Source organism: Pyrgilauda ruficollis, unplaced genomic scaffold (genome assembly GCF_017590135.1).
Source record: "Pyrgilauda ruficollis isolate IOZ18807 unplaced genomic scaffold, ASM1759013v1 scaffold15, whole genome shotgun sequence".
NCBI lineage: Eukaryota > Metazoa > Chordata > Aves > Passeriformes > Passeridae > Pyrgilauda > Pyrgilauda ruficollis.
The window spans coordinates 2,185,473-2,199,310 of NW_024513654.1; the positions used below are offsets into that span (position 1 = coordinate 2,185,473).

The 13,838-nt window shown below is 44.7% G+C and overlaps 1 protein-coding gene across 2 annotated transcripts in view; it reads right to left on the reverse strand.

Moving 5' to 3' along the window:
- Positions 1–374: 374 nt before the first annotated feature.
- The window catches only part of DOCK1 (dedicator of cytokinesis 1), a 266,436-nt gene continuing 252,972 nt past the window's right edge, over positions 375–13,838 (reverse strand). For both annotated transcript variants that reach the window (XM_041461037.1, XM_041461036.1), the window contains exons 51-52: positions 12,098–12,243; positions 375–3,366 (exon numbers count right to left, since the gene is read on the reverse strand). In XM_041461037.1, the coding sequence (XP_041316971.1) occupies positions 3,271–3,366; positions 12,098–12,243 (242 nt within the window). In that variant the 3' untranslated portion in view covers positions 375–3,270. The remainder of the gene's footprint in view (positions 3,367–12,097; positions 12,244–13,838) is intronic.

Consider the following 13,838-nt stretch of genomic DNA (forward strand, 5'->3'; position numbering starts at 1 on the left):
GTGTTGTTTTACTGCTGTGTAAAGTCACTTCTGCTTGGAGCTTGCATCGTGTAGCAGGTACCTGAGGTGGAAAATATTACATAAAACTCCTCTGTTTTCTGAAGCACTCACTTAGAGATACCCAAGCCATCACTTTGGGCATGGACAGCACACAGGGATGGATGTTCTTAGTGCTGGTGTGTGTTTAGCTCCAACCTGCAGGGACGACCACAACAGCACACTAAAAGATTTCAGTTTTCTCATGAATTCCCCTCCTGAACTGTCCTGAAAAAAAGGAAGTGTATACACAGCCTTCTACACAATGCAGCAGTTCCCAAAATTCTGCCGTGAGGACCAAAAACACCCAGGGAATGTATTCATTTTCTTAGACAAGCTTTTAAAATAATAGTTTATTTTTTTGAGTCAGTGGTATATTTAAAAACAATCTACTGTAAGAGTAAAAAGATTGTAGATAATAAAAAAACCCAAAGTGTGATGACAATAAAAAAACACTAGAATATAAAGTTAGTTTCCTTCCTCCCTCCCAAAACCCCATCCCATCAGTCTGATATTTCTCAGAGCTCAATATCTGGAAAAAACCCCACTTTTTGTTTTTTTCTTTACACTTTCAGCAATTAGGAAATTAAGAATACGTAAAGCATTCTTTGCAGGCACATTAATCATTATGACGTGAAAAGCAGGCACCATAAAAATTAAAACATTCTAAAAACCATCATATATACAAACACTGTACAGAATGATGGCACAAGGACAAAGTGATTCCGTTCAGTTCATCCTAATCCAACATGAAATATTACACAACAGAGAAAGGAAAAAGCTCTTCCTGTTCCTGTACTCAGTGTCTAGGTTCAGAATGAGCAGGAGTCTCCTCTCTGCTCACTGCTTTCTCTGCCAGATCCTCGTGCTGTTGGCAGCTCCAAGGCTTCCTTGCTTTCCCCCTCATGGACCCAGAAGGTCCAACTGAGTGACACAGGCAGTGGGTGATCACCAGTGACTGATTTTACAAAGCCCATTAATCAGATTACCCTCAGCTGGGAGGGACCCACAGGGATCATTGGTCCAGCTCTTATCCCTGCACTGACACCCCAAAAATCCCACCCTGGAGAAGTCTCCAAACTCTCCTGGAGCTCTGGCAGCCTCAGGGCTGTGCCCATTCCTTGGGGAGCCTGGGCAGTGCCATGCCCATTCCCTGGGGAGAACCTTCCCCTAAATCCAACCTAACCCCCCTGGCCCAGCTCCAGCTGCTCCCTGGGTGCTGTCCCCGACTGTGACAATGAAGAATTCAGTTCCTGCCCCTGCAGTTCCCTCAGGAGGATGCTGCTGACCCACTGAGGTCTCCCCTCGGTCTCCTCTCCTCCAGCTGAACATTCCAGGTGCCCTCAGCTGCTCCTCACACGGCTTCTCCTCAAGGCCCTTCCCCTTGGACACTCTCGAACAGTTTCATGTCTTATTTATATTGTGACTGGTGGCAGCCTGGTGTCACCCCAGCCACTGTCACCCTCTGTGCCCCAGCCCTGAGCCAGCTGCTCACCCATCCCATGATGTGTTCGTCCAGCTGCAGGATGGACATTTTGTGCAGAAGGATCCCGTGGGAGACAGTATCAAAAGCTTTGCAGAAGTCCAAAAAGATTCCATCTCCTGGCTTTCCTGGATCAGCCAGCTGGGTTACCCTGCTGTAGAAGGAAATTGGGTTCCACAAGCACGACTTTCCCTCATGGAGCTGTGCTGGCTGTCACCCATGACTTCACTGTCCTCCAGGTGTTTTCCAGGACCTCCCAGAATAATCTTCTCCAAGATTTTACTGAGCATGTAGTTTCCAGGGTCCTCCTTCTTGCCCTTCTTGAAAATCAGGACAACATTCCCCAGCTTCCAGTCAGCTGGGACCTCTCTGGATTCCCCAGAGAGGAAAAATCATCAAGAGGGGCTTTATGTTGACATCAGCAGCTCTTTGAGGATTCTGGATAAATCCCATCAGGGCCCATAGAGTTGCAGGGGTTCAGCTGGGGCTGCAGATCCTGCAGTTTCAGGCTGACTGGGAGTTATCAATGTCACAGGCATGGTTCTCCAGCTCAGGGCACTGGGACCCTCTTGGTCTGTGACCCACGTTGAAGATAGACAAAGGATGTGTTAAGCACCTCTGCCTTGTCCCTGTCCCTGTTTGTGAGGTGCCCATCCCCACCCTAGAATGGGCTGATGATGTTTTTACACTGCCTTTTGCCACTGATATATTTTAAAAAACCTCTTTTTTTTTTTTTTTTTTGTCCCTGACAGTTCTGGCAGCTCCAACTCCAGCTGAGCTTTGACCACAGGAATTTTCTCCCTATAGTGGGGAGCTGCAGCTCTGTGTTGTTCCCATCCCCCCTCACCTTGCTTCCACTGGCACACACCTTCCTTTTCCACCTGATATCCAAGAGGAGATCCCTGTTCAGCCAAGCCAGCTCTGCTTGACTTCCAACATTTGGGAATTGCTGCTCCTGTGCCTTTGGGAGGTGATGTTTAAAAAGGGGCCAGCACTGATGGACCCCAGCACCTGCAAGAACATTTTCCCAGGGGACATTAGAAATTCCCTGAGCAGCCTCATGGTCAGAGGGAAGGTTTTGCTGGCACTTTTCCTCCTCTCACCAGAGGTTTTAAACTCGATGGCATTGTGGTCACTGTGGCCAAGACAGCCCCAAATCCCCACTTTGCTCATTGCAATCAGGTTATTTGTAACACAGACCAATTTCACAAATCAGTGGTGTCTGATTTTTAACCCTGGGCTAAAATCCCTGTTATTCAGGGAAATCCTACAGCAGCTTCACCTCACTGGGAAACCTCCTCTTGCCCTGAATTCCATGTGAATATTGTCATTGCTTCCTATATACACTGAGATTACATACAAAAACTCTGCTCATTTGAAACTCCAGAGGTACCCAAAATCTTTAGGTACAACATTTCCAGCTCTCATTTTAATCTTCACGTTTAGCTCTGTGCCTGGCGTTATCCAGAAGCAGGAAGAAGGTGCAGGAAGAGGGTTCTGTCAGTTGATGGAGTTCCCAGTCTCAAGTAGAAATCCAGATTTCTTTCAAGTTATGGGAGGGAATAACCCCAAAGCCAGGGGGATGTAGTGTTGGGTCCGACACACGGCGAGAAATGGATTTCTTACGGAGTTACCATTGCACTAAATGTTAGATACTGCGCACCTGAATGAGGTAAACATTACAGACCATAAAATACTTAGGGAAATGAATTGTTACAGCTTGATCTTTGGAAAAGAACCCGCTTCCTTCTTCACTGGACAATCCCAGAGTCAACAGACGTTTGCTTCCGCGTCGTCTTGGGAGGCGGCGGCGGCGGAGTCTTGCTGGGCAGAGGAGGAGGCAGGTGCTGGAAAAAACCAATTTGGGCAGGTCATGTTAGGAATGAATGGAATTCTGGAACGTTTTTGAGTCATCTCTAAGTGCAAGAGACAGCAGGTAAGTCTGGAACCCTGTGGCTCACAAAAACCTCTCCCTGCAGAATTTGCTGTGAACACAGAATGCTCTCAGCCATTACTTTTAAATATAACATTGACTTTTGACAGTGAAAAAAAATCTCTCAAGAGTTCAGGATTAATTAGCTCAATATTTAAGGGAAAAATCTTTTGAAAGCACTGGAGAAGTTTATAATTCCCCACTTTATATCATGATAGGATATTGATTTCTTGGTCTGTATTGATTGCCCTCAGCCTCTAGGCACTCAGAGCTTAAAAACCAAGCTGAAGCAATGGCTTCATTGCTTTTCCATAATGTTTTGGATTTTGCACAGTTAGAACAGAAATATTTAAACAAAAAACCAAAAAAGAAACAATTTAAAATCATTTAGCGAGGTAACTCACAATTTTCTATTACACACAGAGCTATAATTAAAATATTCCAAACAGAAATGCAGAACGTTCAAATATACGTATTTTAAATCACTTTACATATCTCACAACAGAAAAGCATCCCCAGTCAGAATCACCAGCTAATTGGACAAATTAAAAAAGCCATTATGGAAATTAAGACTTTTTTTTCCTAATGTTGAAACCTACAAGTGATAAAATCTGTTGCAGAAAGAGCTGGAGAACGCTGCAGTTTGCAGGCAGGTTTTCCCAGATTTTGGCTGTGCAGGCAGCACAGGTTTCCCAGAGGCTGTGCTGCAGTGTCACAGCTCATCAACTCTGCTCTGGCTTTGTTTTTCCCTGTGATTCTCCCCCACTCCCCAGTCAGGGCCTTTTGTTTTCCTCCAAGCCCAGGGATGTTTTTCCAGCTGTCTGTTCCTGTCCTGCCTCCCCCAGCCCAGCAGCAGCTGCTGGCTCCACACAGGCACAGCCTGAGGAGCACCAGCTCTGCCCAAACTCCTTGGTCACCTCTGCAAGAACAGCCCAAGCACCTGCAGTGCCTCAGTGCTGGACAGAATTCCTGATGGTTTGTCAGGATCAGGACAATCCTGGTATCTAAACAACTGAGAAACCCCATGGAAGTGCACAGAACAAAAGCTGGTCCTTTTCAGAGCTATCCAAGGATGCTGTCCCAAAAAGGATAGAGGTTCAGGGTGATGCCAGGACATCTCAGTCCCTCCTCTGCTCAGAGCAGCTCCTGATGCTCCTGCAGTCTCATGACTGGGAGTTTTCAGAGATGAGTAAGAGCAGAAGAAAACCTTTAAGGTAACTGAATATGCTCTCCTAAGCAGGAAGAAGCCAGCATGGAGTTACAAATCTGAGATTTCACCAGACAGTTTTACTGATCACAGGCTAAGGAGAAAGCTAGGAATGCAAACTGGCTGAGTAAGGCAGGCTGGATCTTTGCTGGAATCTCTTTCCTGTATCCCACCTGGACAGCACCACTTTCCACTCCATTTTACACCTCTCCTCATTCCTCCCAGCTCTCTCCCCAGGCAAAGGAAGAGGGATCCCAAACCACCACCCGTGAGCGATGTCCTGAGCTTGTCTCTCCATTCTGCTCCATCCCCTCTCCATTTCCCAGCCCCTCCAGCAGCACCACTGCTCTTTCTGCCTGCTCCCAGCCTCCTCCTTGGCTTCAAAATGCTCTCTGGCACTCTGGAAACCCATTGGGTTTGATCTGCTGCTGAGGGACAATCTCTGAAGCAAAAGCGAGCCACCAGACCAGGGTGCCAGGCTGGAAAGCTGCACTTCCCTGCCTGCCTGGAAAAAAGGCACCCACCCCTGGCACAGGGGACAGGGGTCAGTGGTGGCCTTGGCAGTGCTGGGGGAGCACTGAACTGGATGATTTTAGTGGCCTTTCCCACTCTAAATGATGCCATGGTTTCCCACAGCAGGCTCCAAACGGGCACTGCTTGTTCCCGACTTCCAGTGGGACACGATGATCTCTGAGTCAGGAAAGTCAACAGATTAATATGAAAGGCAGATAAAATAAGAATTTAATTTTTTACTACATGCAAAACGGAAGATTTTGTTTGGTTTTTTAATTAAAATGCCACTGCTGATCTGCCTCTGAAGTGTTACAGCCAGAACCATTAAATATTTCTTCTACCTGAGCAAATCCACTCTTAACTTGGCATTTTACCTCCTGAATTCCTGCTAAGGTACCTGAATAAATGCCAACTGGGATCTGAAGATTCCAAAATCTTTGAAAACTTGCTTAATTACAGTCCTGTATCCAGGCAAGGCCTCTGGGAAAGCTCTGGGAAATGCTGGTGGTCTGCAGAACATGAACATCTCATGGAGCTGACATTCCCTTCAAACTCCATAAACCACGTGCCCCTCAAAAACACAGCACAAAATAGAAAACTTTTCTCCCTGCTTCGCTCTAACTTCATATTCATCACCAGGAAAAAAAAAAACCCAACTCTGCTGATAGCATCATTTGTGCAAATCCATTTTGAATTTAAATAACACTCTATTGGCAATAATTCTCAATTCAATTAGATCAAAGGCATTTCTCAACCAAATGAGCCCCTTCATATTGATCAGAGAACAATCAAATCAGCCCTGAAAACCTGGTTCTGAAAAGCAGAGACAATGCAAATACAATGAGAAGAAGCTAAATATATATGCTATAAATAACAAGCTCAAAACCTACCCGAGCTCAGATTCTGCAAGCAAATTAGGCAGAAAGAAATAGCAGAGATAGGTAGATAATTATTATAATTGAATTTACAATTTCCATTAGAAAGTCGGATAAATTTAGCACATGTTCATTTATATAATAAGCTCCCAATGAATATATTAAGTAGGATGTGTAATGCTGGTTGGGGTGACACTGGTGGGAATTTTGCAAGACAAAACATTTCATTATGGAGCTGGGGCAACTCCAGAGCATCACTCCCAGGGCTGATCCATCCTTCCTTTTATCCAGGACAGAAGAAATTGAACCACATTTCCTCCCTCCCTTCAACACCACACTCACAAAAACCATTATCAGGCTTACAAAGTTCATCTGTGCTGTGCTTCCCCTTAGAAACTTTGCAATAAAAATAGAGTTTGCTTTGATTTTGTGTTTAATTAAGACTCTGTCGAGTTGGTGTTTATATCTCAGTGGTTAATTGTGAACCTGACTTTTCCCTTTCCTTCCTGACAAACTGACAGAGGCTGCTGCTTCACATCCCAACCTATTTTGGGCAGAATCCTTGACTCAGGGGTACCTCAGGGGAAGCAGAAACCTTATGTAAAAGGCACATCTGCAACACAGAAACAATCTGTTCCTTCTGCTTCAGACATGAAATTGCTCCCATTTGTTTGCTGTTTTTTTTTTTTCTTTCCCTGATACAGAAAAGAATCAAGTTTAAAAACATTTGTCTGTCTTCTCTTACAGAGAGATATAAACTGCACTACACCAGGCGTGTTCAAGATGTAGTAAAAATCAATTACAGAAGATGAGAAAATGCTTTTTTCAAATTTTTTTTCCTACTCTCAAACAGCAAAATGAGAGACGAGTTGTTTTTCGTTCATAAAATACTGTGAAAAGAAATAACTACCAAAAAATCAAACAGGATTTGATTCTCCAAAAGGGTCCTTGTGGCACTGCACAAGATTTCTTCCTGGGCCAGGAACTCTTTGAAATTCAGTGGTCATCGACAGGACACGCTCTGGAGATCCAGTGAGAAGCACTTTGGTTGGAAGGATTGAGGGATCTAATTAGGTCAGAAGCAGCAGAAATGGGATGTAAATAGACCATCAGCCACCCAGGACTGTGAAAATGCTTTCAGACACTGAGCTATCCCTTCAGCACGGAGCCGAGATGCCTGACAACACCGTGGTTATTTCATATCTGCAATGAAAAATAACATTTGAGTGTGAGGCTCTGGCAGAGTAACTCTCCAGCAGGGAGAACAGCCCAACTCCACTAATGGCAACCAAATTACAGACAGTTTAAGCTAATTGGCTGTTTGACCCAGGGAGCAAAGTTCTGTGCAACTTCCAGCAGGTAACTGATGGGAAATGACTGTTTAGCCCCTGGTTCATCCATCATCTATTAGAGTCTCATTTGACTCTGTGGCACAGCCATTACCTGCCCTTGCTGGAGTGCCCTGGCACCAGGGAGAGGAACTGGAAGGGTTCTTCTGCAGAGATGGGTGTGTTCCCACCCCCAGCCCCTCACAGGGAACAGGAGAAATGCCTCAAAATGGGAAACATGGAATTGCTCCAGGTCAGAATCCCAGAGCAGATCAAAGGGGCTCCTCTGCTCTGGAGCCAGGCTGGGAGAGCTGGGGGTGCTCACCTGGAGAGGAGAAGGCTCCAGGGAGAGCTCAGAGCCCTGCCAGGGCCTGAAGGGGCTCCAGGAGAGCTGGAGAGGGGCTGGGGACAAGGCATGGAGGGACAGGACACAGGGAATGGATTTAAGCTGACAAGGGATAGATTTAGATGGGATATTGGGCAGGAATTGTTCCCTGGCAGGGTGGGCAGGCCTGGCACAGGGTGCCCAGAGCAGCTGGGGCTGCCCCTGGATCCCTGGCAGTGCCCAAGGCCAGCCTGGACACTGGGGCTGGAGCACCTGGGCCAGGGGAAGGTGTCCCTGCCATGGCTGGGGTGGCCCTGGGTGCGATTTGAGGTCCCTTCCCACCCAAACCAGCACATCAGCATGGCCCAAACCATGGCCTGATCCTGTATGGAGAGCAGGACACGGCCACTCCCTGAACTGAATCAAGGGACACATCACATGTCTGGGCAGACAGCAGGAAGGAGAACACAGGTCTCATTCCAAGTCCTGTAAAAATGCATTGGCAGTCCATTGACTTGGAGACTTATTAAAAAGTAAATGAATTTTTCAGAAACTCTTTGCTCAGCAACATCTTAACCCACTGAAGAGTGAGGGACCGGCACAGGAGGAAAGGCTTGCGAGGTTTCCCATCCCCAGCAGGCAAGAATAATGATCAGATGGCAAATAAACCCTGTATTTTAATTTGTTTTTTTTTCTTCTGGGCACATTGTCCAAACACTCCTGGAGCTCTGGCAGCCTCAGGGCTGTGCCCATTCCCTGGGGAGCCTGGGCAGTGCCAGCACCCTCTGGGGGAAGAACCTTTCCCTGAAATTCAACCTAAACCTGCCCTGACACAGCTCCAGCCACCCCTGGCTCCTGTCCCTGCTCACAGCCAGCAGAGATCAGAGAGGAGCTGCAGGCTGCTCCTGCAGCCCCTCAAGTTGTGCTCCCTAATTCCTTGCTCCTCCACAGTTCCAGCTGCATTCCCAGCCTCTCTGTCCCTGTCCACATGAGGACAACACATTTGCTGAAGCCTTTAAAGTCAGTTTTTGCTCATTGCAGCTGCTACCAGAGAAAATTTCCAGCACTGCAGCACCTGCATTGCAACACATGAAAAATCCCCCTGGGTTGTGCCTTCTGTGTGTTAGATGTGAATTTATCATCCATTTTTTATCCCAATGAGCAACCAGAACAATCCCCATACAGCAGAGTCAACCCAAGGCTGTTCTGCTCCAGCCATCCCCACGTTCCACCTGTACTGGATTGATGGAGATGTTCCCATCCCAACCATTACCCCATGCTTAGGAAGTGTTATAGCCAATATTAGCAACCCAAGTGCTCTTTTATCTATTTTGTTTGAGCTCCCTCCCTGATCTGAATACTAAGCAGGAGGTTGATTTGTATTCAAGGGTGAGGATGAACCCATAAAGAATGATAAGTGCCTCAAGGAATCCCTTGATGTAATAATAATCCTTGCAGGAGTCGTAGATTTCTCTTTTTTTTAATGTTCCCATATATTATTAAGGACATTTTTAGCAGAACAAATCACAGGGAGCAAGAAAATATCTACAAAGGTCTCAGAGTTAACAAGGAGTACGGGACAATCAGGAAATGATAATGAGGTGATCACCTGGATTAAAGACTTCAGGTAGACCAAGGTAACACTGGACTCTGGATATCTGAGATTGCTGTCTCAAAAATGACATTATTGCCTGCAGTTTGACTTGGAGCATCTGATCCCTTTCTGGCTGCCTGCTTTTAGTTCACTACAGCACTTTTCCTGCCTTTCATAACCCACTGCAAGACAACCAGAGTGAAAAACACAATCATTCCTCACACGAGGAGATATTTCCAGTTTAAAAGCTACTCAGATAATCTTATCTCTAATAGGTTTTACTGATTTTTCTTCACTGATACAACGGCAGTGTAATTTAAAAGATGATCAGTTTACCAGGCAGAGAATTATCCAGTTATGAATTATAGAGCTATTTGACCCATGAAACATAAGTCATTAAAACTGTGGAGTGGGATTTAATCACGGCAGCAATGAGAATTTACCCATCTGATCTTTCATGTCCAGCACTACTCATTTTCTTGATGTTCTTTAAAAGCTTCCTTCCTACCAGCCTGATGAAATAAAGGCACAGAGCGATTGTTATAAGATTAGAAACCTTCTCCAAAATCAATTCTAAGCCTAATACAGAATCACAGAATCTGCTGAGGTGGAGGGGACACACAAGGATCAGCGAGTGCCACTCCTGGCCCTGCCCAGGACAGGTGGCTCTGGGACAGATCTGCTTTAGATCCTTCTGCCAGGCTTTGGAACCACATTCCAGGGTCTTGGAAAGCTTATAAAAACACAGATGCTGAAGAAAATTGTGGGCAGTTAGATAAGAAGATGTAGCTTGTATCTGATTGCATTTCTGAGCTATTAAACTCTGATGCCCTTCAACACCAGATGTTAAAAAATGGGCTCTGCTCCTACAGAGACAAAATGTAGTACAAAAAATGAGAGAAGCCTGAGCAATCAAGACTGGAAAGAGCAAAAATATTAAGAGCTGAGTAAAACTTTGCAAAAAACCACGGGAGTATATTGGTACTGTATTTCTGAACTCCCATTTAATGATGTGGAAATGCTGCTTGTGGCAGGTACAGGAGCTGCACAAGGTCACAGAGCAAATCAGGCTGAGTTATCTCCAGGTGTGGGCTCCCAAAACCACTCCCCCATGGCATTTGGGAGCCATACAGTAACTAAAAACACCTATCCTCAGAGTGGAAACCAGTCAGGAAAAGCCTCACCAGTCAGGAAAAAAACCCTGGCTGCCAGGATTTTATTTCTTACAACTGTTTAATACTTTTTAGCTAAAAACTGAACTCATCTTAGCAATCCTGAGCTCCTACCACAGCCTGAACCTTACAGTACATCACACAAAGTGAATTTACTACTCTGGAGTTTATGCAGGAAGGAGTTGAAGAAATGTGAATCCTAATGTGAATTTCCCAGCTTTCTTCCTGGGGATGGATTCCTTAGACAAACCTCCTGGCAGCCCTGCTGTACATTCTGTAATTTTCCACTTAGAGGGCTGTGTTCAGGACAAATGAGAGCTGGCCCCTGAGACAGATGCTGAGGAAATGGGTTATAAGGTTAGAAGTGCAGTAAAGTTTGATGGAAATGAGAGGGAAAGTGAAAATATTGACTAAAATGATCCAGCCATGGGGAACAACTATGGAAGAGAGGATGGGAATAGAGAATTTTCCAGTATATGCAAATAAAGAGTAAAACATGGGGGTTTCAATATCTCACTCCTGAAGTTACCTGTATTTTTATTTTATCATTCAGCCTGAAATGGTAAAACAATTCAAAAAAAGTCAGTTCCTTCAGCAACACAGGCACCATTTCAACCATGGAAAAGCTGGACTCGTGCACTGGGACAATCTGTGTTAAACACAACTATTCCAGGGTCAAACCAAACTCCTGCCTGACTCCTCCTCTGTTGAGAGTTCTGCATTTCTGCCACCATGAAATTTGCTAGAAAGCAAATTACTCCATAGAATTTCACTGGAATGGTGAACTTCAGAGGGATCCTGGATGACACCTCTGCAAACAAAAGGGATCAGTTCTGCCGGGAAGTTTCCCACAAACAGCTCAGTCAAAATTTGACATTTCAGAGTCAAAGAAAATTTGTGACCTCCTGGGGTCTCACTGCCCTACTCTGATTTGATTGGTAATAAATTCAATTAATTTCCCAAAGTCCAGCCTGTTTTGAGGGCAAGGGATGAGTGATCTCTCCTGTCCTTATCTCAACCCATAAGACTTTCATTGCATTTTCTCTGCCTGCCCAGCTGAGGAGGGGAGTGATGGAGCATCTTTGGTGGGCACCAGCCAGGATCAACACTTCACACCCCTTTAAATGTATTTTTTTTGCCCATAAAGAAAATAAAAGGCATTTCTCAAAAGTGCTGCTTTAAAGAAAAGGACCACATTATTTTTAAAAGCTTGCAGCTACAGGAAACAAAGCTGAAAAAGCGAATTTTCCTCAGAAAGCTGCAAGCCCTGTTGATGATGAAGAGTTGCTGAGCTCCTTGCCTCAAGGAAATAAATGAGTGGTGACTGAACGTTGGCAGAGCAGAGCTCCAGGAAGGGAAGGTGGCAGGTTCGTGTTTTATTTCCTTTCCTGACCCAGGACTGAAAGGCTTTAAACCCAATTTGCTGCTCCCTGCCCAACAAACCTGACAACATCTGCCTTGGAATTGCCCAGAATGAACCCAACTTTCCTTCAGGTTCTGCTGTTCCCTCACCCTCCTGGCACTGCAGAGCCCTTTGGATCAGCTGAAGGATGCAGGAGCAGGATCCCACCTCCCCTGGGATGGCTCAGGGAACAAAGAACTGCAGAAGGGATCACTCTGGGGGGACTCACCCGTTGGTGGGCAGGGGGGGACGTGGTGGGGCTGATCAAGTCCTGGCTCTCCATGAGGTTCCCGTAGTCGGCCGTGCTTCCTTTGAGGGGCAGAGGAGGGGGAACGTCGGGGATGTCGGAGTTGGACATCCCATTCAGCTCCAGATCTGCAAAAAACAACACTGGGTTAACCCTGCCAGCAGCTGGATCCCACAGCTCCACAATGGTTTGGGCTGGGAGGGACCTCGTGTATTGTACTTGTGGGGTTCCCAGATGAAGGGAGGAATGATGAATCTGACTCCATGTTCTCAGAAAGCTACTTTATTATTTTAAGATACTATACTAAAGAATACTAAACTAAACTATACTAAAGAATACAGAAAGGACACTTACAGAAGGCTAAAAAGACAATAATGAAACTCGTGACTCTTTCCAGAGCCTCAACACAGCTTGACCCTGATAGGCCAATGAGTCAAAACAATTCTCATGAAACCAATGAAACAATCACCTGTGGGTAAGCAATGTCCAAACACATTCCAAAGCAGCAAAACACAGGAGAAGCAAATCAGATAATTATTGTTTTCCTTTTTCTCTGAGGCTCCTCAGCTTCCCAGGAGAAGAATCCTGGGTAAAGGGATTTTCCCAGAAAATATGACATTGATACTCATGGTTCATCCAGTCATGGGAGATGGACTTCCACTATCACCTTCCACTATCCCAGCTTGCTCCAAGCCCTGTCCAACCTGGTCTTGGATTCACTTTAAAATGCCCTCAATGTACTTGAGCAATCTCCTGTTTCTAATGAAACATAATTTTTGTTTCATGTTTCCCACCAAAATATCTATAGCTTAGAAAATATAATTTTCCCACCTTCAAGCTTACCTTGTACATTAAAACACAATAAAAGTTTTGCAAAGTGCTTGAAGAAAATATGATCTGGCTAAGTTTTATTGACTTTCTCCCAGTAAAATCAAAATTCCCTGTTAATAAAATGCACAAATGAAAGCCTGGAATTAAGTATATCTCTCTCCAAAACATTCAGGCTCCAGGTAACTATAACAAATGAGCAGCCATTAGTTGTTGAGTAAATAAAATCATGCATGAGAAAGTACCAAACATTTATTATTCCTGTGTGCTGGGTAGAAAATTCCCTTTTCTTAGCAGATAAATCCTCCCAGGTATGTGCTGGAGAGGCAAATAGCCTGAGGGACAATAAAGTTTATTGAGGCCTGAGTGATACATAGGTTTTTGGGGAGAAATCCCCCCTGGTGTATTTCAGGGTAATTCAGTCATTTTAATACAGTCATTTTAATTCAGTCCTTTTAATAAAACCCACTGCGATCTCTATGAGATAAGAAACTGAAATGATTTGTTTGTAAATGAGGGAATTTTATTTAGGAAAAAAAAAAAGTTATTTCTATTTTATTTTACTGGGGTGATTTGTGAAACAAGAAAGGACTTATTTATGCAGATGTTTTTATTGCAAAGCTCATATCAATATTTTATTAAAAGTGTGATTTTATTGTTCTCTAAAATAGCCTCTCACAACACAATTTAACTCTAAGGTGGCTCTATTGATTTGTCACTGAAAACTGTAATTTTACTCCTCATCCTTCCACCTGAACTGACTACAAGTTAAAAAAAGGTTATTTTCCATCCTGGGACTCAACAATTTCAGTGGATTCCTCTCCAATAGGCTGAAAATGTTGTTTGTCCATCAGGAGCTGAATTTCTCATTGCTTTTTCCATTGCTCCTGTTTTT